This window comes from Gallinula chloropus (genome assembly GCF_964237585.1).
Source record: "Gallinula chloropus genome assembly, contig: HAP1_SCAFFOLD_491, whole genome shotgun sequence".
Lineage (NCBI taxonomy): Eukaryota > Metazoa > Chordata > Aves > Gruiformes > Rallidae > Gallinula > Gallinula chloropus.
The window spans coordinates 285-26029 of record NW_028168303.1 but is presented as its reverse complement, the minus strand read 5'-3'; the positions used below and the strand labels follow the sequence as shown (position 1 = coordinate 26029).

The window sequence follows — 25745 nt, the reverse complement described above, 5'->3', positions numbered from 1 at the left end:
TATGGGTCCACCCAATGGGCATTGGCCATGTTGCCCATTGGCCAACTGGGGATGGGCTGGGAGTGGCCAATGGGGGATGTGGCCAAGAGGTGATGGGCGTGTCCTATGAGTGTGGGCGTGGCCGAAGGGCGTGGCCAGAGGTTGTCCCGCCCCTCTGGGTCCACCCAATGGGAATTGGTCACGTTGACCATTGGCCAACTGGGGATGGGCTGGGAGTGGCCAATGGGGGGTGTGGGCGTGGTCTATGAGTGTGGGCGTGGCCAGTGGGCGTGGTATCCACGTGTGGGCGTGGCCAATGGGCGTGTCCAGCCGTTGCCCCGCCCCTTTGTGTACCCACTCAACGAGCCCAGAGCGGGTGGGTAGACCTGACAGCCGGACCGCGCTCCCATCGGTGACATCACTCGGTGACCTCACAGGGGGGGGGGCTGGGGGGAGGAGGGGGAGGGGGAGGGGTTGTGACGTCACCTTGTAGACGTCGTGGGAGCCGATGATGGCGTCGAAGAGGGTGTAGAGGTCGTTGAGCAGGTCGACCACCTCGATGGGCTCGCTCATGGCCGAGATGGTGGTGAAGCCCACGATGTCGCTGAAGTAGAGCGTCACCTCCTCGAAGTACTCGGGCTCCACCGGGGTGCCCATCTTCAGCGCCTCCGCCACCGACCTGCGCCGCGCCCGCGGGGTCGGTGGGGCTGCCCCACAGCCACGGGGCTGGGGTGGGGGCGGTGGGGCTGCCCCACAGCCATGGGGGTGGGGTGAGGGCGGTGGGGCTGCCCCATGGGCAATGGGGGTGGGGTGGGGGTGGTGGGGCTGCCCCATAGCCATGGGGGTGGGGTGGGGGCAGTGGGGCTGCCCCACAGCTGGCCAGACCCACAGGGATGGGGTGGGGTCGGTGGGGCAGCCCCATAGCTGGCCGGACCCATAGGGATGTGGTGGGGTCAGTGGGGACCAGCCGGACCCATAGATCTGGGGTGGGGTCAGTGGGGCACCCCAAGGACCCATGGATATGTGGGGGTCGGTGGGGCAGCCCCACAGCCGGCTGGACCCATAGGGATGGGGTGGGGGTCAGTGGGGACCAGCCGGACCCATAGATCTGGGGTGGGGTCAGTGGGGCACCCCAAGGACCCATGGATATGAGGGGGTCAGTGGGGCTGCCCCACAGCCACGGGGCTGGGGTGGGGGCGGTGGGGCTGCCCCATAGCCATGGGGGTGGGGTGAGGGCAGTGGGGCTGCCCCACAGCTGGACTGAGCCATGGGGCTGGGGTGGGGGCGGTGGGGCTGCCCCACCGCCATGGGGCTGGGGTGGGGGCAATGGGGCTGCCCCACAGCCATGGGGCTGGGGTGGGGGTGGTGGGGCACCCAAAGGACCCACGGATATGAGGGGGTCGGTGGGGCTCCCCCACAGCCATGGGGCTGGGGTGGGGGCGGTGGGGCTGCCCCACAGCCAGACTGAGCCATGGGGCTGGGGTGAGGGCAGTGGGGTCCAGCCAGACACATGGGGCTGGGGTGGGGGCAATGGGGCTGCCCCACAGCCATGGGGCTGGGGTGGGGGCAGTGGGGACCAGCTGGACACATAGATCTGGGGTGGGGTCAGTGGGGCTGCCCCACAGCCATGGGGCTGGGGTGGGGGCGGTGGGGCTGCCCCATAGCCATGGGGCTGGGGTGGGGGCGGTGGGGCTTCCCCACAGCTGGCCGGACCCATAGGGATGGGGTGGGGGCAGTGGGGCCCAGCCTGACCCATGGAGCTGGGGTGGGGTCAGTGGGGCAGCCCCACAGCCAGACTGAGCCATGGGGCTGGGGTGGGGTCTGTGGGGCACCCCAAGGACCCACGGATATGAGGGGGTCAGTGGGGCAGCCCCACAGCCAGCTGGACCCACACCCCCCTCACCCAACACATTCCCTCACCCCACACCCCCCTGCCCCACACATCCCCCACCCCACACCACCCCTCAACCCCACACCCCCCTCACCCCACACCCCCCTCACCTCACACACCCCCTGCCCCACACATCCCCTCACCCCACATATCCCCTCAACCCCACATATCCCTCACCCCACACATCCCCCTGCCCCACACATCCTCCACCCCACACCCCCCTGCCCCACACACCCCCTGCCCCACACACTCCCCCCGCCCCACACCTCCCCTCACCCCCCCTGCCCCACACACCCCCCCTGCCCCACACCTCCCCTCACCCCCCCTGCCCCACACACCCCCCCTGCCCCACACCTCCCCTCAACCCCCCTGCCCCACACACCCCCCCTGCCCCACACACCCCCCCTGCCCCACACATCCACTCACCCCACACCTCCACCACCCCACACATCCCCACACCCCCCTGCCCCACTGATCCTGCCCCACACCCCCCCTGCCCCACACATCCTCCACCCCACACATCCCCTCACCCCACACATCCTCCTGCCCCACACACCCCCTCACCCCACACATCCCACACCCCCCCGCCCCACACCTCCCCTGCCCCACACACCCCCTGCCCCACACACTCCCCCCGCCCCACACCTCCCCTCACCCCCCCTGCCCCACACACCCCCCCTGCCCCACACCTCCCCTCACCCCCCCTGCCCCACATCCCCCTGACCCCCCCTGCCCCACACATCCCCCCCCCAGCGTGACCCACGGCGGCAGCATCTGGGTGAGCAGCTTGTCCGTCTTCTGCTTCTCCACCTCCAGCTCCTCCGTGCGCTCGCGGATCAGGTCCTCCAGGTTGCTGGAGTACTGCTCCAGCATCCGCAGCATCGAGTCGATGATGTTGGTCTTGCGCCCCTTGTTGATGCCCTTGAACTGAACCAGACCCACACGTGTGGGGCAGACCCATAGATCCACCTCCCAGACATCCTGACCCCATAGATGTGGGGCAGCCCCAGAGATTCCCCCAGGTATTGGAGCCCCACAGCTATGGGGCAGCCCTAGAGATCAACCCCCTGACATTCCAGCCCCATAGATGTGGGGCAGCCCCATAGATCCATCCCCAGACATTCCAGCCCCATAGATGTGGGGCAGCCCGAGAGATTCCCCCGGGTATTGGAGCCCCACAGCAGCTCAAGGCTGTTATAACCCACTGGGCATCCTGAGCCCACAGCTCTGGGGCAGCCCCACAGATCGACCCCCAGACACTCTAGACCCACAGATGTGGGGCAGCCTCATAGATCCACCCCCAGGCATCCCAGCCCCACGGCTATGGGGCAGCCCCACAGCTCAGGCTGCTGGAGTACTGCTCCAGCATCCGCAGCATCGAGTCGATGATGTTGGTCTTGCGCCCCTTGTTGATGCCCTTGAACTGACACAGACCCACAGATGTGGGGCAGACCCATAGATCCACCCCCCAGGCATCCCAGCCCCACAGCTCTGGGGCAGCCCCAGAGATTCCCCCAGGTATTGGAGCCCTACAGCTATGGGCAGCCCTAGAGATCAACCCCCAGACATTCCAGCCCCATAGATGTGGGGCAGCCCCATAGATCGACCCCCAGACATCTGGACCCCATAGATGTGGGGCAGCCCCAGAGATTCCCCCAGGCATTGGAGCCCCACAGCTCTGGGGCAGCCCTAGAGATCAACCCCCAGACATTCCAGCCCCATAGATGTGGGCCAGCCCCATAGATCGACCCCCGGGCATCCCGACCCCATAGATGTGGGGCAGCCCCAGCGATTCCCCCAGGTACTGGAGCCCCACAGCAGCTCAAGGCTGTTATAACCCACTGGGCATCCTGACCCCACAGATCCCCCCCAGACATTCTAGACCCACAGATGTGGGGCAGCCCCATAGATCGACCCCCGGGCACCCTAACCCCATAGATGTGGGGCAGCCCCACAGCTCAGGCTGCTGGAGTACTGCTCCAGCATCCGCAGCATCGAGTCGATGATGTTGGTCTTGCGCCCCTTGTTGATGCCCTTGAACTGACACAGACCCACAGATGTGGGGCAGCCCCATAGATCCACCCCCGGGCACCCTAACCCCATAGATGTGGGGCAGCCCCACAGATTCCCCCAGGTATTGGAGCCCCACAGCTATTGGGCAGCCCCAGAGATCAACCCCCTGACATTCTAGCCCCATAGATGTGGGGCAGCCCCATAGATCCACCCCCAGACATTCCAGCCCCATAGATGTGGGGCAGCCCCAGCGATTCCCCCAGGTACTGGAGCCCCACAGCAGCTCAAGGCTGTTATAACCCACTGGGCATCCTGACCCCACAGATCCCCCCCAGACATTCTAGACCCACAGATGTGGGGCAGACCCATAGATCCACCCCTGGGCACCCTAACCCCATAGATGTGGGGCAGCCCCACAGCTCAGGCTGCTGGAGTACTGCTCCAGCATCCGCAGCATCGAGTCGATGATGTTGGTCTTGCGGCCCTTGTTGATGCCCTTGAACTGACACAGACCCACAGATGTGGGGCAGACCCATAGATCCACCCCCCAGGCATCCCAGCCCCACAGCTCTGGGGCAGCCCCAGAGATTCCCCCAGGTATTGGAGCCCCACAGCTCTGGGGCAGCCCTAGAGATCAACCCCCAGACATTCCAGCCCCATAGATGTGGGGCAGCCCCATAGATCCACCCCCAGACATCCTGACCCCATAGATGTGGGGCAGCCCCAGAGATTCCCCCAGGCATTGGAGCCCCACAGCTATTGGGCAGCCCTAGAGATCAACCCCCAGACATTCCAGCCCCATAGATGTGGGGCAGCCCCATAGATCCACCCCCAGACATCCCAACCCCACAGCTATGGGGCACCCACAGTGCCCCTTGGTGCCCCTCAGCCCTTACTGGACCCAACCCAGCCCCATACTGGCCCCACAGCCCATCCTGGCCCCAGCCCAGCCCCAGCCCCACAGCCCATACTGGCCCCAGCCCAGCCCCATACTGGCCTCAGGACACCCCATGGTGCCCCACAGCCCATCCTGGCCCCAGCCCGGCCCCACAGCCCATCCTGGCCCCAGCCCAGCCCCACACTGGTCCCACAGCCCATCCTGGCCCCAGCCCAGCCCCACACCAGCCCCACAGCCCATCCTGGCCCCAGCCCAGCCCCACACTGGTCCCACAGCCCATCCTGGCCCCAGCCCGGCCCCACACCATCCCCACAGCCCATCCTGGCCCCAGCCCAGCCCCACACTGGTCCCACAGCCCATACTGGCCCCAGCCCAGCCCCATACTGGCCTCAGGACACCCCATGGTGCCCCACAGCCCATCCTGGCCCCAGCCCGGCCCCACAGCCCATCCTGGCCCCAGCCCGGCCCCACAGCCCATCCTGGCCCCAGCCCGGCCCCACAGCCCATCCTGGCCCCAGCCCAGCCCCGCAGCCCATCCTGGCCCCAGCCCAGCCCCATCCTGGCCCCAGCCCAGCCCCACAGCCCATCCTGGCCCCAGCCCGGCCCCACAGCCCATACTGGCCCCAGCCCGGCCCCACAGCTTGTCCTGGCCCCAGCCCAGCCCCACACTGGCCCCAGGACACCCCATGGTGCCCCACAGCCCGTCCTGGCCCCAGCCCGGCCCCAGGCCGGCCCCGCAGCCCCCCGGCCCCGCACCTGGTCGAAGACCTGGTCGATGGTGGGGCGGCGCTCGGGCTGCTCGCTCCAGCACTGCTTCATCAGGTGGATGCACTCCAGCGGCGCCTGGTCGGCCGAGACCGCGGGGCGGCACAGGGGCGGCGGCCGGCGCACCTTCTCGATGATCTCTGGGGGGCACAGGGGTCATGGGGGGTCAGGGGGGTCATGGGAAGTCATGGGGGATCACAGGGGTCATGGGGGGTCACAGGGGTCATGGGGGTCAGGGGGGGTCACAGGGGTCATGGGGGTCATGGGGGTCAGGGCGGCACAGGGGCGGCGGCCGGCGCACCTTCTCGATGATCTCTGGGGGGCACAGGGGTCATGGGGGTCATGGGAGTCATTGGGGGTCACTGAGAGGTCATGGGGGTCATGGGGGGTCTCAGGGGTCATGGGGGTCAGGGGGGGTCACAGGGGTCATGGGGGTCATGGGGGTCAGGGCGGCACAGGGGCGGCGGCCGGCGCACCTTCTCGATGATCTCTGGGGGGCACGGGGGTCAGGGGGGTCATGGGAGGTCATGGGGGGTTCATGGGGGGTTCATGGGGGTCGGGGGTGTCATGGGGTTCATGGGGGGGGCAGCCCCAGCATGCAGTAGGGATACTGGGGGATACTGGGGGGTCACTGGGGGGATACTGGGGGATACTGGGATGCACTGGTACCTGCGGGGGGCAGCCCCAGCATGCAGTAGGGGCACTGGGGGATACTGGGGGGTTACTGGGGGATACTGGGGGGCAGCCCCAGCATGCAGTAGGGGCACTGGGGGATACTGGGGGGCACTGGTACCTGCGGGGGGCAGCCCCAGCATGCAGTAGGGACACTGGGGGACACTGGGGGGATACTGGGGGGCACTGGTACCTGCGGGGGGCAGCCCCAGCATGCAGTAGGGACACTGGGGGGATACTGGGGGGCACTGGTACCTGCGGGGGGCAGCCCCAGCATGCAGTAGGGGCACTGGGGGATACTGGGGGGCACTGGTACCTGCGGGGGGCAGCCCCAGCATGCAGTAGGGACACTGGGGGGATACTGGGGGGCACTGGTACCTGCGGGGGGCAGCCCCAGCATGCAGTAGGGACACTGGGGGGATACTGGGGGGCACTGGTACCTGCGGGGGGCAGCCCCAGCATGCAGTAGGGACACTGGGGGATACTGGGGGGATACTGGGGGATACTGGGGGACACTGGGGGGCTCTGGTACCTGTGGGGGGCAGCCCCAGCATGCAGTAGGGACACTGGGGGATACTGGGGGGATACTGGGGGGACACTGGGGGATACTGGGGGGCACTGGTACCTGCGGGGGGCAGCCCCAGCATGCAGTAGGGACACTGGGGGACACTGGGGGACACTGGGGGGCACTGGGGGATACTGGTACCTGCGGGGGGCAGCCCCAGCATGCAGTAGGGACACTGGGGGATACTGGGGGATACTGGGGGGACACTGGGGGATACTGGGGGGCACTGGTACCTGCGGGGGGCAGCCCCAGCATGCAGTAGGGATACTGGGGGATACTGGGGGATACTGGGGGGATACTGGGGGGATACTGGGGGGCACTGGTACCTGCGGGGGGCAGCCCCAGCATGCAGTAGGGACACTGGGGGATACTGGGGGGCACTGGTACCTGCGGGGGGCAGCCCCAGCATGCAGTAGGGCGCGCTGCGGCAGATCACCTCCTGCATGATGATGCCGACGCCGAAGACGTCCCCGCGGAAGGAGCCGCGACGCTCCAGGGCCGCGTCCCGCAGCAGCTCGGGCGCCGTCCAGAGGCGCTCTGGGGGGGGCGGGGCCGGGCTCGGGACACGCCCCCTCAGCCCGAGGGACACGCCCACGGGTAGGAAGACCCCGCCCCTTCAGACCCCCCCACCCCTCCAGGCCCTACCCCAGAGCCCACCCCAGACCCCACCCCATGCCCACCCCCTCCAGGCCCTGCCCCCCTCGGGCCCCGCCCCTCCAGGCCCCACCCATCCAGACCCCGCCCCAAGACCCCACCCACAGACCCCACCCCCTCCAGGCCCTACCCCAGACCCCACCCCTCCATGCCCCACCCATCCAGACCCCACCCCCTCCAGACCCCACCCCTCCAGACCCCACCCCCTCCAGACCCCACCCCTCCAGGCCCTACCCCAGACCCCACCCTTCATGCCCCACCCCATCCAGACCCCTCCCCTCCAGGCCCCGCCCCCTTCAGGCCCCACCCCTCCATGCCCCGCCCACCACAGCCCTCCCCCTCAGACCCCCTCAGGCCCCGACCCTCAGGCCCCGACCCTCCAGACCCCACCCCCTGCATGCCCCGCCCCCTCAGCCCCCCTCATGCCCCCCCTCGACCCCACCCCTCCAGGCTCCGCCCCTCCAGGCCCCGCCTCTCCAGGCCCCGCCCCCTCAGACCCCCTCATGCCCCACCCCCTCATGCCCCGCCCCCATGCCCCGCCCCTCATGTCCCACCCCCTCACCCCCCCTCAGGCCCCGCCCCCTCAGACCCCATCAGGTCCCGCCCCTCATCCCCCACCCCCTCATGCCCCCCACCCCCCCACGCCCCACCCCCTCATCCCCCACCCCCTCATGCCCCGCCCCTCATGCCCCACCCCTCATGCCCCACCCCCTCACGCCCCACCCCTCCAGGCCCTGCCCCCTCAGACCCCCTCACGCCCCACCCCCCTCACGCCCCGCCCCCCTCACGCCCCACCCCTCATGCCCCGCCCCCTCATGCCCCACCCCTCCAGGCCCTGCCCCCTCAGACCCCCTCATACCCCCCTCATGCCCCGCCCCTCATGCCCCACCCCTCACGCCCCACCCTTCCAGGCCCTTCCCCCTCAGACCCCCTCATGCCCCGCCCCTCACGCCCCGCACCCTCATGCCTCACCCCTCCAGGCCCCGCCCCTCGCGCCCCACCCCCTCATGCCTCACCCCTCCAGGCCCCGCCCCCTCAGACCCCCTCACGCCCCACCCCCTCACGCCCAGCCCCCATGCCCCACCCCCCATGCCCCGCCCCTCCAGACCCCGCCCCCTCAGACCCCCTCAGGCCCCGCCCCCTCAGACCCCATCAGGCCCCGCCCCCTCATGCCCCACCCCCTCAGCCCCCTCATGCCCCACCCCCCTCACGCCCCACCCCTCATGCCCCGCCCCCTCATGCCCCACCCCTCCAGGCCCCGCCCCCTCAGACCCCACTCCCTCATGCCCCGCCCCCTCATGCCCCACCCCTCCAGGCCCCGCCCCCTCAGACCCCCTCATACCCCACTCCCCCATGCCCCGCCCCCTCATGCCCCGCCCCTCACGCCCCACCCCCCCTGCCCCGCCCCCCTCCGTCGCCGCTCACCCTGTGGCTGGGGGGTGGGCGCGGGGATGCGCTGGGCCTCCAGCAGCTCGTTGTACCCGTGGTCGGTGACCTTGAGCACGAAGCGCCCGTCCACCACGCAGTTGCGGGACTTGAGGCGCCCGTGGACCACGTCGCGGTGGTGGAGGTACCGCACGCCCTGCGCGGCACCGCCCGCGCCGTCACCCACGCGCCCGCCGCGCGCCCCCGCCGCGCACGCCACCGCCATGGGCATCACCATGGGCACCACCATGGGCATCACCATGGGCATCACCATGGGCATCACCATAGGCAATGTCATCATGGCGACCAGCACCATGGGCATCACCATCATGGGCATCACCATCATGGGCATCACCAATGGGCATCACCATGGGCACCATCACCAATGGGCATCACCATGGCCACCAGCACCATGGGCATCACCATGGGCATCACCATGGGCATCACCATGGGCACCATCACCATGGCCAACGTCACCATGGGCATCAATGACATGGCCAACACCATGGGCATCAATGACATGGCCAACACCATGGCCAATGTCACCATGGGTATCACCATGGCGACCAGCACCATGGCCATCACCATGGGCATCACCACCATGGGCATCACCATGGGCACCATCACCATGGGCATCACCATGGCCACCATCACCATGGTCATCAATGTCATGGCCAACACCATGGCCAATGTCATCATGGGCATCACCATGGGCATCACCATGGGCACCATCTCATGGGCATCATCCCCATGGGCATCATCACCATGGCCACCATCACCATGGGCATCACCATGGGCATGACCATGGGCATCATCACCATGGGCACCATCACCATTGGCATCACCATGGCCAATGTCACCATGGGCATCACCATGGGCATCATCATGGCCACCATCACCATGGGCATCACCATGGGCACCATCACCATGGGCACCATCACCATGGGCATCACCATGGGCTTCACCATGGGCACCATCACCATGGCCAACATCACCATGGGCACCATCACCATCATGGGCATCACCATGGGCATCACCATGGGCACCATCACCATGGGCACCACCATGGCCAATGTCACCATGGGCATCACCATGGGCATCACCATGGGCTTCACCATGGCCAATGTCACCATGGGCACCATCACCATGGGCACCATCACCCTGGGCATCACCATGGGCATCACCGTGGGCATCACCATGGGCACCATCACCATGGCCACCATCACCCTGGGCATCACCATAGCCATGAGCACCATGGGCACCATCACCATGGGCATCACCATCATGGGCATCACCATGGCCACCGTCACCATGGGCATCACCATGGCCACCATCACCATGGGCACCATCACCATGGGTGCCACCATGGCCAATGTCACCATGGCCACCACCACCATGGGCATCAATGTCATGGCCAACACCCCTATGGCCATCACACCACCACGGTGGCCACCACCACCATGTCCACCACCACCACCACCCCCTCCCCACCCAGCCAGCCACCCCCCTGCACCCCGAGCCCGGGTGGCACCTTGATGAGGTCGATGAGCAGCGAGGACTTGAACATCCAGTCGAGCTTCATGTCCTCGTTGCGCAGCAGGTCCTCCAGGCTGCCGCGCGAGCAGTGCTCCGACACGATGGCGAAGATGCCGCAGTCGTGGAAGAAGCCCAGGAACAGGTTCACGTTCTCGTGCCGCAGGTCGCGCAGCTGAGGGGGGGAGGGGGGTTGGGGGGAGGGGGGGTGGGGGAGAAGAGGCCACGTGGGGTGAGTGGTGGCCACCCCTGGGCAACCAGCGTGGACCATGGGTGTTGGTCCGGCACGGCGCGGTGGTCACCACGTTGTGCCTGTGGCTCCAGTTGGTGACCTCGTGACCCAATGGTGGCCACCAGGACCCAGCGGTGGCCACCATGACCAGTTGATGACCTCGTGACCCAATGGTGGCCACCAAGACCCAATGTTGGCCACCATGACCTTGTGACGTCCCCATGACCCAGCTGATGACCTCATGACCCAACGTTGGGTCTTGGGGGGTCAACATTGACCTCTGTGACCTTGTGACATCCCCAAGACCCAGCAGTGGCCACCATGACCAGTTGATGACCTCATGACCCAACGTTGACCTCCATGACCTTGTGACATCCCCATGGCCCAGTTGATGACCTCATGACCCAACGTTGGGTCTTGGGGGTCAACATTGACCTCTGTGACCTTGTGACTTCCCCATGGCCCAGTTGATGACCTCATGGCCCAACGTTGGCCACCAAGACCCAACATTGGCCCCCAAGACCCAAGATTGGCCCCCATGACCTTGTGACATCCCCATGGCCCAGTTGATGACCTTGTGACCCAAAGTTGGGTCTTGGGGGCCAACATTGACCTCCATGACCTTGTGACGTCCCCATGGCCCAGTTGATGACCTCATGGCCCAACGGTGGCCACCAAGACCCAACATTGGCCCCCATGACCAGTTGATGACCTCATGACCCAACGTTGGCCACCAAGACCCAGTTGATGACCTCATGGCCCAGTTGATGACCTCATGACCCAACGTTGGCCACCAAGACCCAACATTGGCCCCCATGACCAGTTGATGACCTCATGACCCAACGTTGGCCACCAAGACCCAGTTGATGACCTCATGGCCCAACGTTGGGTCTTGGGGGGTCAGCATTGACCTCTGTGACCTTGTGAAATCCCCATAACCCAGTTGATGACCTCATGACCCAACATTGGCCCCCATGACCCAGTTTTGATGACCTCATGACCCAACGTTGGCCCCCATGACCAAACATTGGCCCCTAAGACCCAAGATTGGCCCCCATGACCTTGTGACATCCCCATGGCCCAGTTGATGACTTCATGACCCAACGTTGGGTCTTGGGGGCCAACATTGACCTCCATGACCTTCTGATGTCCCCATGGCCCAGTTGATGACCTCATGACACAGTTGGTGACCTCATGACCCAACGTTGGCCACCAAGACCCAACTTTGACCTCTGTGACCTTGTGACATCCCCATGGCCCAGTTGGTGACCTCATGACCCAACAGTGGCCACCAAGACCCAGCAGTGGCCTCCATGACCCAGTTGATGACCTCATGACCCAGTTGATGACCTCATGACCCAAAGTTGGGTCTGGGGGGCCAACATTGACCTCTATGACCTTGTGACGTCCCCATGGCCCAGTTGATGACCTCACGGCCCAACACTGGCCCCCATGACCCCATGGTGACCTCATGACCCACCACTGGCTCCCATGACCCCACGGTGACCCCGTGACCCGCCACTGGCCCCCATGGCCCCACGGTGACCCCGTGACCCTCCACTGGCCCCCATGGCCTCACGGTGACCCCGTGACCCCTCATTGGCCCCCGTGGTGACCCCTCACCTTGCAGAAGACCAGCTTGGTGGCCGGTTTCACCTCGTGGTGCTGGTCCCCAGGGAACTTCTTCAGCCAGACCCAGTCACCCTGGGGGGAGCAGAACGGGTGAGGACCCCCTCTTCTTCCTCCTCGTCCTCCTCTTCCTCTCCTCCTCCTCCTCTTCCTCCTTCTCCTCCTCCCCAACCCAGCTAGAACCCCCCCGAGACCCACCACAAACCCTCTTCCTCCTCCTCTTCCTCCTCTTCCTCCTTCTCCTCTTCCTCCTCTTCCTCTCCTCCTCCTCTTCCTCCTCTACCTCTCCTTCTCCTCTCCCTCTTCTTCCTCTTCCTACTCTTCCTCTCCTCCTCTGCCTCCTCCTCTTCCTCCTCCTCTTTCTCCTCTTCTTCTCCTCCTCCTCTTCCTCTTCTTCCTCTTCCTCCTCTTCCTCCCCTCCTCCTCCTCCTCCTTCTACTCTTCCTCTCCTCCTCCTCCTTCTCCTCTTCCTCCTCTTCTTCTCCTCCTCTTCCTCCTCCTCCTCTTCCTCCTCCTCCTCCCCAACCCAACTAGAACCCCCCAGAGACCCCTTAACACTCCCCCCCCCTACCCCAACCCCCTTTTCCTCTTCCCCCACCCACCCACCCACCCCAGGTCAAGGGTGGCGGTGGGGGCGGGGGGGGGATGGGCAGGGTGGGGGTTGGGAGCAGCGGGGGGAGGGTCACACTGGGGGTTGAAGGGAGGGGTGGGGGTGTTGGGGGGGGGTATGGGGGGGTGGGGTCTCTCTTGTCTTACCTGCACGGAGGCGACAAGGCCCTTCTGGTTAAACAGAAGGACCAGGAGGGGGAGGTGGGCGTTGGCCTTCGTCGGGTTTTCGGCTCCCTGCGGGAAAGGGCGGGGCAGGGCTGTCAATCATGGCCCCGAGCAGCCAATCACCCGGCCTGGCTGGGGAGGGGGGGGTGGGGAGGGGGCGTCCCCACCGGTGGAGGTGGGATCTGGGGGTGTCCTTTGCCTTGTCGCCCCCGGGGAGGGAAGGAGGGGAGGTGGGGGGATGGGGAGGGGGAGGTAGGGGGAGTGGGGGTGGGGGTGGGGGGAGGGGATGATGTGTTGTGATGGGGGGTGGGGGGTGGGGGTCTCACCTCGACCACGGCCACGTTGCTGGTGTCGGGGGCGGCGGTGACGCTGCGGACGCTCTTGGTGTCACCGGCGCTGCGACCGGCCAGGCTGGTGCGGCTGCCGTCCACCTGCGGGGTGGGGGATGGGGTGGGGGGGGACACCCCGGCACAGGGGACGTCAGTCATGGGGACACGTCACCACAGTGACCCAACACCCCTGGGACACATCAGCCATGGGACTCATCACCCATGGGGACACGTCACCCCTGGGACCCATCAGCCATGGGGACACATCACCCCTGGGACCCATCACCCATGGGACACATCAGCCATGGGGGACATCAGCCGTGGGGACACGTCACCCATGGGACACATCAGCCATGGGGACACATCAACCTGGGACCCATCACCCATGGGGACACGTCACCCATGGGGACCCATCAGCCATGGGGACCCATCACCCCGGGGACCCATCACCCATGGGGGGACATCACCCATGGGACCCATCACCCCTGGGGACACGTCACTCATGGGACCCATCACCCCGGGGACCCATCAGCCATGGGGACACATCAGCCATGGGGACACATCAGCCGTGGAGACACATCAGCCCTGGGATACACCACCCATGGGGACCCATCAGCCATGGGACCCATCACCCCTGGGACACATCACCCATGGGGACACGTCACCCCTGGGACCCATCAGCCACGGGACTCATCACCCATGGGACCCATCACCCATGGGACACATCAGCCATGGGGGGACATCACCCATGGGAAACATCACCCATGGGGACACATCAGCCATGGGGACACGTCACCCCTGGGGACACGTCACCACAGGGACCCATCACCCATGGGACACATCAGCCCTGGGATACACCACCCATGGGGACCCATCAGCCACGGGACTCATCACCCATGGGATAAATCACCCATGGGGACACGTCACCCCTGGGACCCATCACCCCTGGGACACATCAGCCATGGGGACACGTCAACCATGGGGACCCATCACCCTTGGGACCCATCACCCCTGGGATCCATCACCCATGGGGACACATCAACCCTTGGGTCACCTCCCAAGGTCACTGGGACCCCCTTAGGGTCACTGGGGCCATGTCACCCATGGGGACACAGCACCCACGGGGACCCATCACCCATGGGTCACCTCCCAACCTCACCCACGGGGACAGGTCACCATGGGGACCCATCACCCATGGGTCCCCTCCTGAGGTCACTGGGGCCACCTTAGGGACACCAGAGACACATCACCATGGGGACCCATCAGCCATGGGGACCCATCACCCCTGGGTCCCCTCCCAACGTCACCCATGGGGACCCATCACCATGGGGACCCATCACCACTGGGTCCCCTCCCAGGGTCACTGGGACCCCCTTAGGGACCCTGGGGACACGTCACCCATGGGGACCCATCACCACTGGGTCCCCTCCCAGGGTCACTGGGGCCACCTTAGGGACCCTGGGGACACGTCACCCATGGGGACACGTCACCATGGGTCCCCATCACCCCTGGGTCCCCTCCTGAGGTCACTGGGACCCCCTTAGGGACACTGAGGACACGTCACCATGGGTCCCCATCACCCCTGGGTCCCCTCCTGAGGTCACTGGGGCCACCTTAGGGACACAGGGACTCATGACCCCTGGGTCCCCTCCCAAGGTCACTGGGACCCCCTTAGGGACCCTGGGGACACGTCACCCATGGGGACACGTCACCATGGGTCCCCATCACCCCTGGGTCCCCTCCCAAGGTCACTGGGGCCACCTTAGGGATGACAGAGACACGTCACCCATGGGACATGTCACCCATGGGGACACGTCACCCATGGGTCCCCTCCCAGGGTCACTGGGACCCCCTTAGGGACCCTGGGGACCCATCACCCATGGGGACCCATCACCCATGGGTCCCCTCCCAGGGTCACTGGGACCCCCTTAGGGACACTGGGGACCCATAACCCATGGGGACCCATCACCCATGGGTCCCCTCCCAAGGTCACTGGGACCCCCTTAGGGACACCAGAGCCACGTCACCCACGGGGACCCATCACCCCTGGGTCCCCTCCCAAGGTCACTGGGACCCCCTTAGGGACACCAGAGCCACGTCACCCACGGGGACTGGTCACCATGGGTCCCCATCACCCTCCCAAGGCCACCTTGGCCACGGGGCTACCTGGACCAGCCACCCACGGGACCCCCACCCAGCCCTCAGCCCCCTCCCACCACAGACCCTCCTCAGGCCACGGCGGCTCTTCGGGTGCCACCTCTGTGGCCACCAAGTCCCCGAGGCCACGGGGCCACCAGAGAGGGACCAGACCCCGGCCCCCCAGCCCAGACCCCGGCCCCCCATCCCCGGCCATGCCCCCAGCCCCAGCCCCTCACCCTCCTGCTGCTCTGGGTGTTGATGAAGGTCAGGTCCTCCATGGTCAGCACGATCTTGTTGGGCCCCTTCATCAGCTGGGCCTGCTGGATGCGGCGCCTGGGGGAGGGGACGCGGTGCCACCAGCGCAGGGGGATGTCCCCAGGGTGTCCCCCCACCCACCACCCACCCACCCACCCCCCTGGGGTGCCCCCACCCACCTGATGAAGCAGGCGAGCGCCGCGCCGGCCGCGATGAGCGCGCAGATGAGGAGGAAGATGAGGAGGATGGAGGTGGCGTCGACCCCTGGGAGGGGATAGGGAGGGGACACGGTGGGGGGGACACGTGTGGGACACGTGTGGGACACATGTGGGACACATGTGGGACATGGGGGGAAAGGGAGGGGACACATGTGGGACACGTGGGGACACAGGGGGACATGTGGGGACATGTGGGGACACGTGTGGGACATGGGGGGGACATGTGTGGGACACGGGGACACGTGTGGGACACGTGTGGGACACAAGGGGGGACATGTGTGGGACATGGGGGATGGGGGGACATGTGGGGGACACGTGTGGGACATGGGGGGACATGGGGGACACGTGTGGGACACGTGGGGACACGGGGGACACAGGAGGACACGGGGGGACACACGTGTGGGACACGGGGGGACACACGGGGGTGGGATGGGGGTGGGATGGGGGTGACCACCCAGCGCTGTGGTGGAGGGTGGGGGGTGCCACCGGGGGCGGGCATGGCCAGGCAGAGAGATGGACAGACAGACGGACAGACACAGAGACAGACAGACGCAAGGACAGACAGACAGGCAGGCAGACAGACACATGGACAGAAGGACAGAAGGACAGACAGACAGACACACGGACAGACAGACAGGCAGACAGACAGACACATGGACAGAAGGACAGACGGACAGGCAGACAGACACACGGACAGACAGACAGGCAGACAGACACATGGACAGAAGGACAGAAGGACAGACAGACAGACACACAGACAGACACAGAGACAGACAGACACAAGGACAGACAGACAGACACACAGGCAGGCAGACAGACACATGGACAGAAGGACAGACAGACACATAAACAGACAGACAGACACACGGACAGACAGACAGACGGATGGTCAGACAGACAGATGGACAGACAGACACAGGGACAGAAGGACAGACAGACGCACAGACAGACAAATGGACAGACAGGCAGACGGACAGACAGACAGACACACGGACAGGACAGACGGACACACAGACAGACGGACACACAGACAGACACACGGACAGACGGACAAACACATGGACACACAGACACACAGACGGACACACAGACAGTCAGACACACGGAAAGAAATACAGATGGACAGACACACAGGCAGACAGACACAGAGACAGACAGACAGACGGACACATGGACAGACAGACACACAGACAGACACACAGACAGACACACAGCCACACGGACAGCCCGACATCCATCCATCCATCCATCCATCCATCCATCCATCCATCCATCCATCCATCCATCCATCCATCCATCCCCCTGTCCGTCCATCCATCCATCCATCCATCCATCCATCCATCCATCCATCCATCCATCCATCCATCCCCCTGTCCGTCTGTCTGTCCGTCTGTCCGTCCATCCATCCATCCATCCATCCATCCATCCATCCATCCATCCATCCATCCATCCATCCATCCATCCCCCTGTCCGTCTGTCTGTCCGTCTGTCCGTCCATCCATCCATCCATCCATCCATCCATCCATCCATCCATCCATCCATCCATCCATCCATCCCTCCATCCATCCATCCCCCTGTCCATCTGTCTGTCCGTCCATCCATCCCTCCCTCCCTCCATCCATCCCCGGGGTCTGCGGGGGGTCCGCGGGGTCCTCCCCCCCCGGGTGAGAGGGGGTGGGGTGTGTGTTTGTGTGGTGGGGTGTGTGTGGGGTGTGGGGTGTGTGTGGGGTGCCCCACTCACCCCCGTGGCAGATGGTCCCGGCCTCGAACCAGCAGCCGGCGTCGCTGGGCGGGCGGGCGCTGTGTGGCCAGTGGACGCCGTGGCCGCGGTAGCTCAGCCCCCGCGTCCCCGGCTCCAGCCCGTAGACCGGCCAGAGCTGCTGCCCCTTCCCGTCCGTGTCCAGCACCACGTAGGGGGCCACGACCTCCCCCTCCGGCGTGGCCGTCAGGGGCTGGCACAAGCCCTCCAGGCGGAAGCCCCGGGCGTGGGCGGCCACGCTGGTGCCCATCACCCAGCGCCCCGCCTGCCGCGCCGCCTCCACCGCCCGCGCCAGGAAGTGGATGGAGTTGTAGATGGTGGCGAACAAGGGGTGGACCTGTGGGGGAAGGGAGGGGGTCAGGGGGTGTCAGGGTGACCCCCCCCTTGGCCATCCCATTGGCCATCCCATTGACCCCCCTTGGCCATCCCATTGACCCCCCCTTGGCCATCCCCTTGACCCCCTTGGCCATCCCATTGACCCCCCCTTGGCCACCCCATTGATCCCCTTGGCCATCCCCTTGACCCCCCTTGGCCATCCCATTGACCCCCCTTGGCCATCCCCTTGACCCCCTTGGCCATCCCATTGACCCCCCTTGGCCACCCCATTGATCCCCCCTTGGCCATCCCCTTGACCCCCTTGGCCATCCCATTGATCCCCCCATTGGCCACCCCATTGACCCCCCCTTGGCCATCCCCTTGACCCCCTTGGCCATCCCATTGATCCCCTTGGCCATCCCCTTGGCCATCCCCTTGACCCCCCTTGGCCATCCCATTGGCCCCCCTTGACCCCCATTGGCCACCCCATTGACCCCCTTGGCCACCCCTGGACCCTCCTTGGCCATCCCATTGACCCCCCCTTGGCCACCCCATTGACCCCCTTGGCCACCTCATTGACCCCCCCCATTGGCCATCCCATTGACCCCCCTTGGCCATCCCATTGATCATCCCCTTGGCCACCCCATTGACCCCCTTGGCCACCTCATTGACCCCCCCCATTGGCCATCCCCTTGACCGTCCTTAGCCATCCCATTGACCCCCCTTGGCCATCCCCTTGACCCCCTTGGCCATCCCATTCATCCCCCTTGGCCACCCCTTGACCCCCACTTGACCCCCCCATTGACCCCCACTGGCCACCCCATTGACCCCCTTGGCCATCCCCTTGATCCCCCCCTTGGCCACCCCATTGACCCCCATCAAGGTGCCACCAACCCCATGGCAGTGCCCCTTGACCCGTGGAGGGGTCCCTCACCCCACGGGGGTGTCCCTCACCCCACTGAGGTGCCCCTTGACCCATAGAAGTGCCCCTCACCCCATGGAGCTGCCCCTCACCCCACTGAGGTGTCCCTTGACCCCTAGAAGTGCCCCCCACCCCACAGAGGTGCCCCTCACCCCATGGAGCTGCCCCTCAACCCATGGAGGTGCCTCCAACTCCATGCCAGTGTCCTTCACCCCATGGGGACGTCCCTCAACCCACGGTGCCCCTTGACCCCTAGAAGTGCCCCCCCACCCCACAGTGGTGCCCCTCACCCCATGGGGATGTCCCTCACCCCATGGGGGTGTCCCTTGACCCATAGAAGTGCCCCCCACCCCACAGAGGTGCCCCTTGACCCCTAGAAGTGCCCCTCACCCCACAGAGGTGTCCCTTGACCCATAGAAATGCCCCCCACCCCACAGTGGTGCCCTTCACCCCATGGGGACGTCCCTCACCCCATGGTGCCCCTTGACCCATGGAAGGGTCCCTCACCCCATGGGGACGTCCCTCACCCCGTGGCGCCCCTTGACCCCTAGAAGTGCCCCCCCACCCCACAGAGGTGCCCCTCACCCCATGGAGCTGCCCCTCAACCCATGGAGGTGCCTCCAACTCCATGCCAGTGTCCTTCACCCCATGGGGACATCCCTCAACCCACGGTGCCCCTTGACCCCTAGAAGTGCCCCCCCACCCCACAGAGGCGCCCCTCACCCCATGGGGATGTCTCTTGACCCACAGAAATGCCCCCCACCCCACAGTGGTGCCCCCCACCCCATGGGCACGTCCCTCACCCCATGGGGACATCCCTCACCCCATGGTGTGCCATGACCCCTAGAAGTGCCCCTCACCCCACAGAGGCGCCCCTTGACCCCTAGAAGTGCCCCTCACCCCACAGAGGTGTCCCTTGACCCATAGAAGTGCCCCCCACCCCACAGTGGTGCCCCTCACCCCATGGGGACATCCCTCACCCCATGGTGTCCCATGACCCCTAGAAGTGCCCCTCACCCCACAGAGGTGTCCCTTGACCCATAGAAATGCCCCCCACCTCACAGGGGTGCCCCTCACCCCACGGGGACGTGCCTCACCCCATGGTGCCCCATGACCCCTAGAAGTGCCCCCTCACCCCACAGAGGTGCCCCATGACCCCTAGAAGTGCCCCCTCACCCCACAGACGTGCCCTTCACCCCATGGGGACGTCCCTCACCCCGTGGCGCCCCTTGACCCCTAGAAGTGCCCCCCCCACCCCACAGGGGCGCCCCTCCAGCCCTCCCCCACCTGCTCGGGGTCGAGGTGGGCGGGGATCTCGTAGGCCTCCTGCGCCTGGCGCAGGGCCTGGCGGAAGGAGCCGTTGGGCGAGTCCATGGTGACGGTGAGGACGGCGTCGTAGGCCAGGCGCAGCTTGGTGTTGTTGGCCAGCACGGGGTAGGGGGCGCGGCGGTAGGGCAGGGGGAAGGTCAGGGCGTCGTAGGGGACGAAGACGTAGGAGCCCTCGGTCATGCGCAGGTCGACGGCCGCCTCCAGCAGCACCCGCTGCTCCTCGCCGCCCAGCAGCACCGAGTGCATGCACATCACCACCACTGCGGGGGAGGGGCAGGGGGAGGGGGCAGCAGGGGGAGGGGGCGGCGGGGGGAGGGGTCCTTCATCCCTCCATCCCTCCACGCCCTCCATCCATCCATCCATCCATCCATCCCTCCATCCATCCATCCCTCCATCCATCCCTCCATCCATCCGTCCATCCATCCATCCATCCATCCATCTCTCCATCCATCTCTCCATCCATCTCTCCATCCATCCCTCCATCATCCATCCCTCCATCCCAACATCCATCCATCTCTCCATCCATCCATCCATCCATCCATCCCTCCATCCCTCCATCCCTCCATCCATCCATCCATCCATCCATCCATCCATCCCTCCATCCATCCATCCATCCATCCATCATCCATCCCTCCCTCCATCCATCCATCCATCCATCCATCCATCCATCCATCCATCCATCCATCCATCCCTCCCTCCATCCATCCATCCATCCATCCATCCATCCCTCCCTCCATCCATCCATCCATCCATCCATCCATCCATCCATCCATCTCTCCATCCATCTCTCCATCCATCTCTCCATCCATCCATCCATCCATCCATCCCTCCATCCCTCCATCCCTCCATCCCTCCATCCCTCCATCCATCCATCCATCCATCCCTCCATCCCTCCATCCATCCATCCATCCATCCATCCATCATCCATCCCTCCCTCCCTCCATCCATCCATCCATCCCTCCATCCATCCATCCCTCCCTCCATCCATCCATCCATCCATCCATCCATCCATCCCTCCATCCATCCCTCCATCCATCCTCCCTCCATCCTCCATCCCTCCCTCCCTCCATCCATCCATCCATCCATCCACCCCTCCATCATCCATCCCTCCATCCTTCCCTCCCCCATCCCTCCATCCATCCCAATGTCCATCTGTCCTTCATCCCTCCATCCCAACATCCATCCATCCATCCCTCCATCCATCCCTCCATCATCCATCCCTCCATCCCTACGTCCATCCATCCCTCCATCCCCCCATCCACCCCCCCTGACCCCCTAACCTTCCATCCCTCCCCCCATCCCTCCATCCATTCCAATGTCCATCTGTCATCCCTCCATCCCTCCATCCCTCCCTCCATCCTCCCTCCATCCCCCCATCCCTCCATCCATCCCAATGTCCATCTGTCCTTCATCCCTCCATCCTCCATCCATCCCTCCATCCATCCCTCCATCCTCCATCCATCTCTCCATCCCTCCATCCATCCCTCCATCCATCCCTCCCCCCATCCCTCCATCCATCCCAATGTCCATCTGTCCTTCATCCCTCCATCCCTCCATCCCTCCATCCATCCCTCCATCCATCCCTCCATCCCTCCCTCCCTCCATCCTCCCTCCATCCCTCCATCCCTCCATCCCTCCATCCCTCCATCCATCCCAATGTCCATCTGTCCTTCATCCCTCCATCCTCCATCCATCCCAATGTCCATCTGTCCTTCATCCCTCCATCCCTCCATCCCTCCATCCATCCCTCCATCCTCCATCCCTCCATCCATCCCTCCATCCATCCATCCCTCCATCCCTCCATCCATCCCAATGTCCATCTGTCCTTCACCCCTCCATCCCTCCATCCCTCCCTCCATCCTCCCCCCCCCCACCCCACCCCATCCCCCCCCATCCCCCCCCACCCCCTCCTCACCTCTGACCCCATCCGCCCTCCGCACTCTCCCCAGCGCCTCCCTCGCCTCCTGGTGCCGGGTGCCGGTGCCGGTGACCACGGTGACGGGCAACCCCCTGGCCCTCAGCTCCTGCGCCAACCCCACCCCCACCTCCCGCCACAGGTCCTGGGGGGCCCAGACCACCGCCACGTGCGCCCAGCGGAAGAAGCGCAGCACCGCGTGCAGCACCGCGCCCGGCTGGGGGAGGGGGGTCACCAGCGTCTCCCACCCGCCCCCCAAATCCCCCCCGGGGCAAGACCAGGACACCAGGGGCTTGTTCCAGGCGGCCGCCAACAGCCCGGCCGCCCCGCAGGCGGAGGGGTTGAGGGGTCCCACCAGCGCCGCCGCGTAGCGCTCGGCGCTCAGCAGCCCCGCCACGGCCTGGGGGGTCCCGCAGGCTTCGGCCAGCACCACCGCGTCCCACCAGTAGCCCTGGGTCATGCTGGGGTCGCGGTTGAGGCGGGTGGTGGCCAAAGCGGCCGCCACCTCGGGTAGCGCCCGGGCCAGGATGGGGTCGCAGGTCCAAGGGCCCAACACCCCCACCTTGAAGGTGGCGGCGTGGGAAGGGGAGGGGAGGAGGAGGAGGAGGAGGAGGAGGAGGAGGAAGGGGAGGTGGGGGAGGAGGGGGAGGGGGTGGGGGGGCCACCGGGGGTGGTGGGAGAGGTGGAGGAGGAAGGTGGTGGAGATGGCGGCGTGGCGGGAGGGGGCGGCCGCCGGGGTGCCGCTGCCGTGGGGGGTGACTTCGTGGGGGGTGATGTCATGGGGGGTGATGTCGTGGGAAGTGACGTCATGGGGGGTGATGTCGTGGGAGGTGATGTCATGGGGGGTGATGTCGTGGGGGGTGACATCGTGGGGGGTGACGTCGTGGGGGGTGATGTCATGGGGGGTGACGTCGTGGGGGGTGACGTTGTGGGGGGTGATGTCGTGGGGGGTGACGTCGTGGGGGTGATGTCATGGGAAGTGACGTCATGGGGGGTGATGTCATGGGGGGTGACGTCATGGGAGGTGATGTCATGGGAGGTACCACCATGGGGTGTGACATCGTGGGAGGTGATGTCATGGGAAGTGACGTCATGGGGGGTGATGTTGTGGGAGGTGACGTCACGGGAGGTGACGTCATGGGAGGTGCCACCATGGGAGGTGCCACCACCATGGGAGATGTCACCATGGGAGATGCCACTGTGGGAGGTGACATCATGGGAGATGCCACCATGGGAGATGCCACCGTGGGAGATGCCACCGTGGGAGGTGACATCATGGGAGATGCCACCACCATGGGAGGTGATGTCATGGGAGGTGACATCATGGGGGGTGACGTCATGGGAGATCCCACTGTGGGAGATGCCACCATGGGAGGTGCCACTGTGGGAGGTGCCACCACCATGGGAGATGCTGCCACCATGGGAGGTGCCATCATGGGAAGTGACACCGTGGGAGGTGACATCATGGGAGATGACGTCATGGGAGGTGACGTCATGGGAGATGCCACCACCCTTGGAGATGCCACTATGGGTGGTGCCACTGTGGGAGGTGACATCATGGGGGGTGACGTCATGGGAGGTGACATCATGGGAGATGCCACCACCCTTGGAAATGTCACCATGGGAGATGCCATTATGGGAGGTGACATCATAGAGGATGCCACCATGGGAGGTGACATCATGGGAGATGACAGTGTGGGAGGTGATGTCATGGGAGATGCCACCATGGGAGATGCCACCGTGGGAGGTGACATCATGGGAGATGACGTCATGGGGGGTGACATCATGGGAGATGCCACCACCCTTGGAGATGCCACCATGGGTGGTGCCACTGTGGGAGGTGACGTCATGGGAGGTGACATCGTGGGAGATGCCACCACCATGGGAGGTGACATTGTGGGAGGTGACATCATGGGAGGTGACGTCATGGGAGATGACATCATGGGAGATGCCACTGTGGGAGGTGACATCGTGGGAGGTGACGTCATGGGAGATGACGTCATGGGAGATGACGTCATGGGAGATGATGTCATGGGAGGTGATGTCATGGGAGATGCCACCGTGGGAGATGCCACTGTGGGAGGTGACATCATGGGAGGTGACATCATAGGAGATGCCACCGTGGGAGATGACATCATGGGAAGTGACATCACGGGAGGTGCCACCATGGGAGGTGACATCGTGGGGGGTGACATCATAGGAAGTGACGTCATAGGAGGTGCCACCATAGGAGGTGCCGCCGCGGGTGGCACCGCAGCTGTGGGAGGTGACGTCACCACCCTGGGGGGAGGTGACCTTGAGGGAGGTGACGTCACGGCGGCGTAGGGTGACGTCATCGGTGGTGGTGACGCCATCGGGGCGGGAGGTGACGTCACGGGTGCCGCTGCGGGGCCGCATGGTGGGACGGGGACCCTGGGGTGGGGGGTGGGGGTGACCTCAGGCCCTGGGGGGGGGCGGTGGGAGGCGCTGGGGGGGTCCGCTGGGGTCCGGCGATGTCACCATGGTGGGGCGGGGACTTGGGCTGGGGGGGGCACCACCTGTGGGAGACGGGGTGACAGGGGGGTGGGGAGGGGGCACTGGGGGGGGGGGGGGCTGGGGACCCAGGGGATTGGGGGGGGGCGTCCTGGGGACCTGGGGGGGGTCCTGGGTGCTTGTGGGGGGGGTCCTGGGTGCCTGGGGGGGGGCTGGGTACCCAGGGGCTTGAGGGGGGTGTCCTGGGTACCTGAGGAGGGGTCCTGAGGACCTGGGGGGGGGTCCTGGGTACCCAGGGGATTGGGGGGAGGGTCCTGGGGATCTGGGGGGGGTCCTGGGGACCTGGGGGGGTGGGTCCTGGGTACCCTGGGGCTTGGGGGGGGGCTCCTGGGTACCTGGGGAGGGGTCCTGGGGACCTGAGGGGGGGTCCTGGGTGCTTGAGGGGGAGGTCCTGGGGACCTGAGGGGGGGTCCTGGGTGCTTGAGGGGGGGGTCCTGGGGACCTGGGGGGGGTTCTGGGTACCCTGAGGCTTGGGGTGGGGGTCTTGGGTGCTTGGGTGGGGGTCCTGGGGACCTGAGGGGGGGTCCTGGGTACCCAAGGGCTTGGGGGGGGGGGTCCTGGGTACCTGGGGGGGGTCCTGGGTGCTTTGGGGGGGTCCTGGGTACCCGGGACCCCAGGGTGGGGGGGTCCTGGGTACCCAGGGGCTTTTGGGGGGGGGGGGTCCTGGGGACCTGGGGGGGGTCCTGGGTACCCAGGGGCTTGGGGGGGGGTCCTGGGTACCTGGGGAGGGGTCCTGGGTACCCAGGGGCTTGGGGGGGGGGTCCTGGGTACCTGGGGAGGGGTCCTGGGCACAGGGTGGGGGGAGGGGCCCTTGGGGGGGGTTGTTTGTGGGGGAGGGGTGTCCAGAGGCGGGGGGAGGAGCCGCCCCAGATCCCCCCCCTCCCCTCCCCTCCCCTCCCCCCTCCCCTCCCCCCCCCGCTCCCAGCATCCCCCGCGGGCCCGTTAATCCCCGGGGGGTAAAACCGGGATTATCCCCCCATCCCCCCCCCGGGGCGGCGCGGC

General features: G+C 66.0%; 1 protein-coding gene across 1 annotated transcript in view; it reads right to left on the bottom strand.

The window, feature by feature from the left end:
* GUCY2D (guanylate cyclase 2D, retinal) overlaps positions 1–23200 on the bottom strand; it is a gene marked incomplete at both ends in the record, with an annotated part of 30424 nt that extends 7224 nt beyond the window's left edge. The window contains 15 exons of the mRNA XM_084281024.1: positions 466–658; positions 2634–2797; positions 5538–5686; positions 7171–7320; positions 8863–9019; positions 10394–10570; positions 12251–12331; positions 13013–13099; positions 13357–13461; positions 15735–15831; positions 15933–16017; positions 17713–18067; positions 20255–20556; positions 22212–22954; positions 23196–23200. Coding sequence (XP_084137150.1) covers positions 466–658; positions 2634–2797; positions 5538–5686; positions 7171–7320; positions 8863–9019; positions 10394–10570; positions 12251–12331; positions 13013–13099; positions 13357–13461; positions 15735–15831; positions 15933–16017; positions 17713–18067; positions 20255–20556; positions 22212–22954; positions 23196–23200 — 2850 coding nt within the window. The remainder of the gene's footprint in view (positions 1–465; positions 659–2633; positions 2798–5537; positions 5687–7170; positions 7321–8862; positions 9020–10393; positions 10571–12250; positions 12332–13012; positions 13100–13356; positions 13462–15734; positions 15832–15932; positions 16018–17712; positions 18068–20254; positions 20557–22211; positions 22955–23195) is intronic.
* Between the last annotated feature and the right edge of the window lie 2545 nt (positions 23201–25745).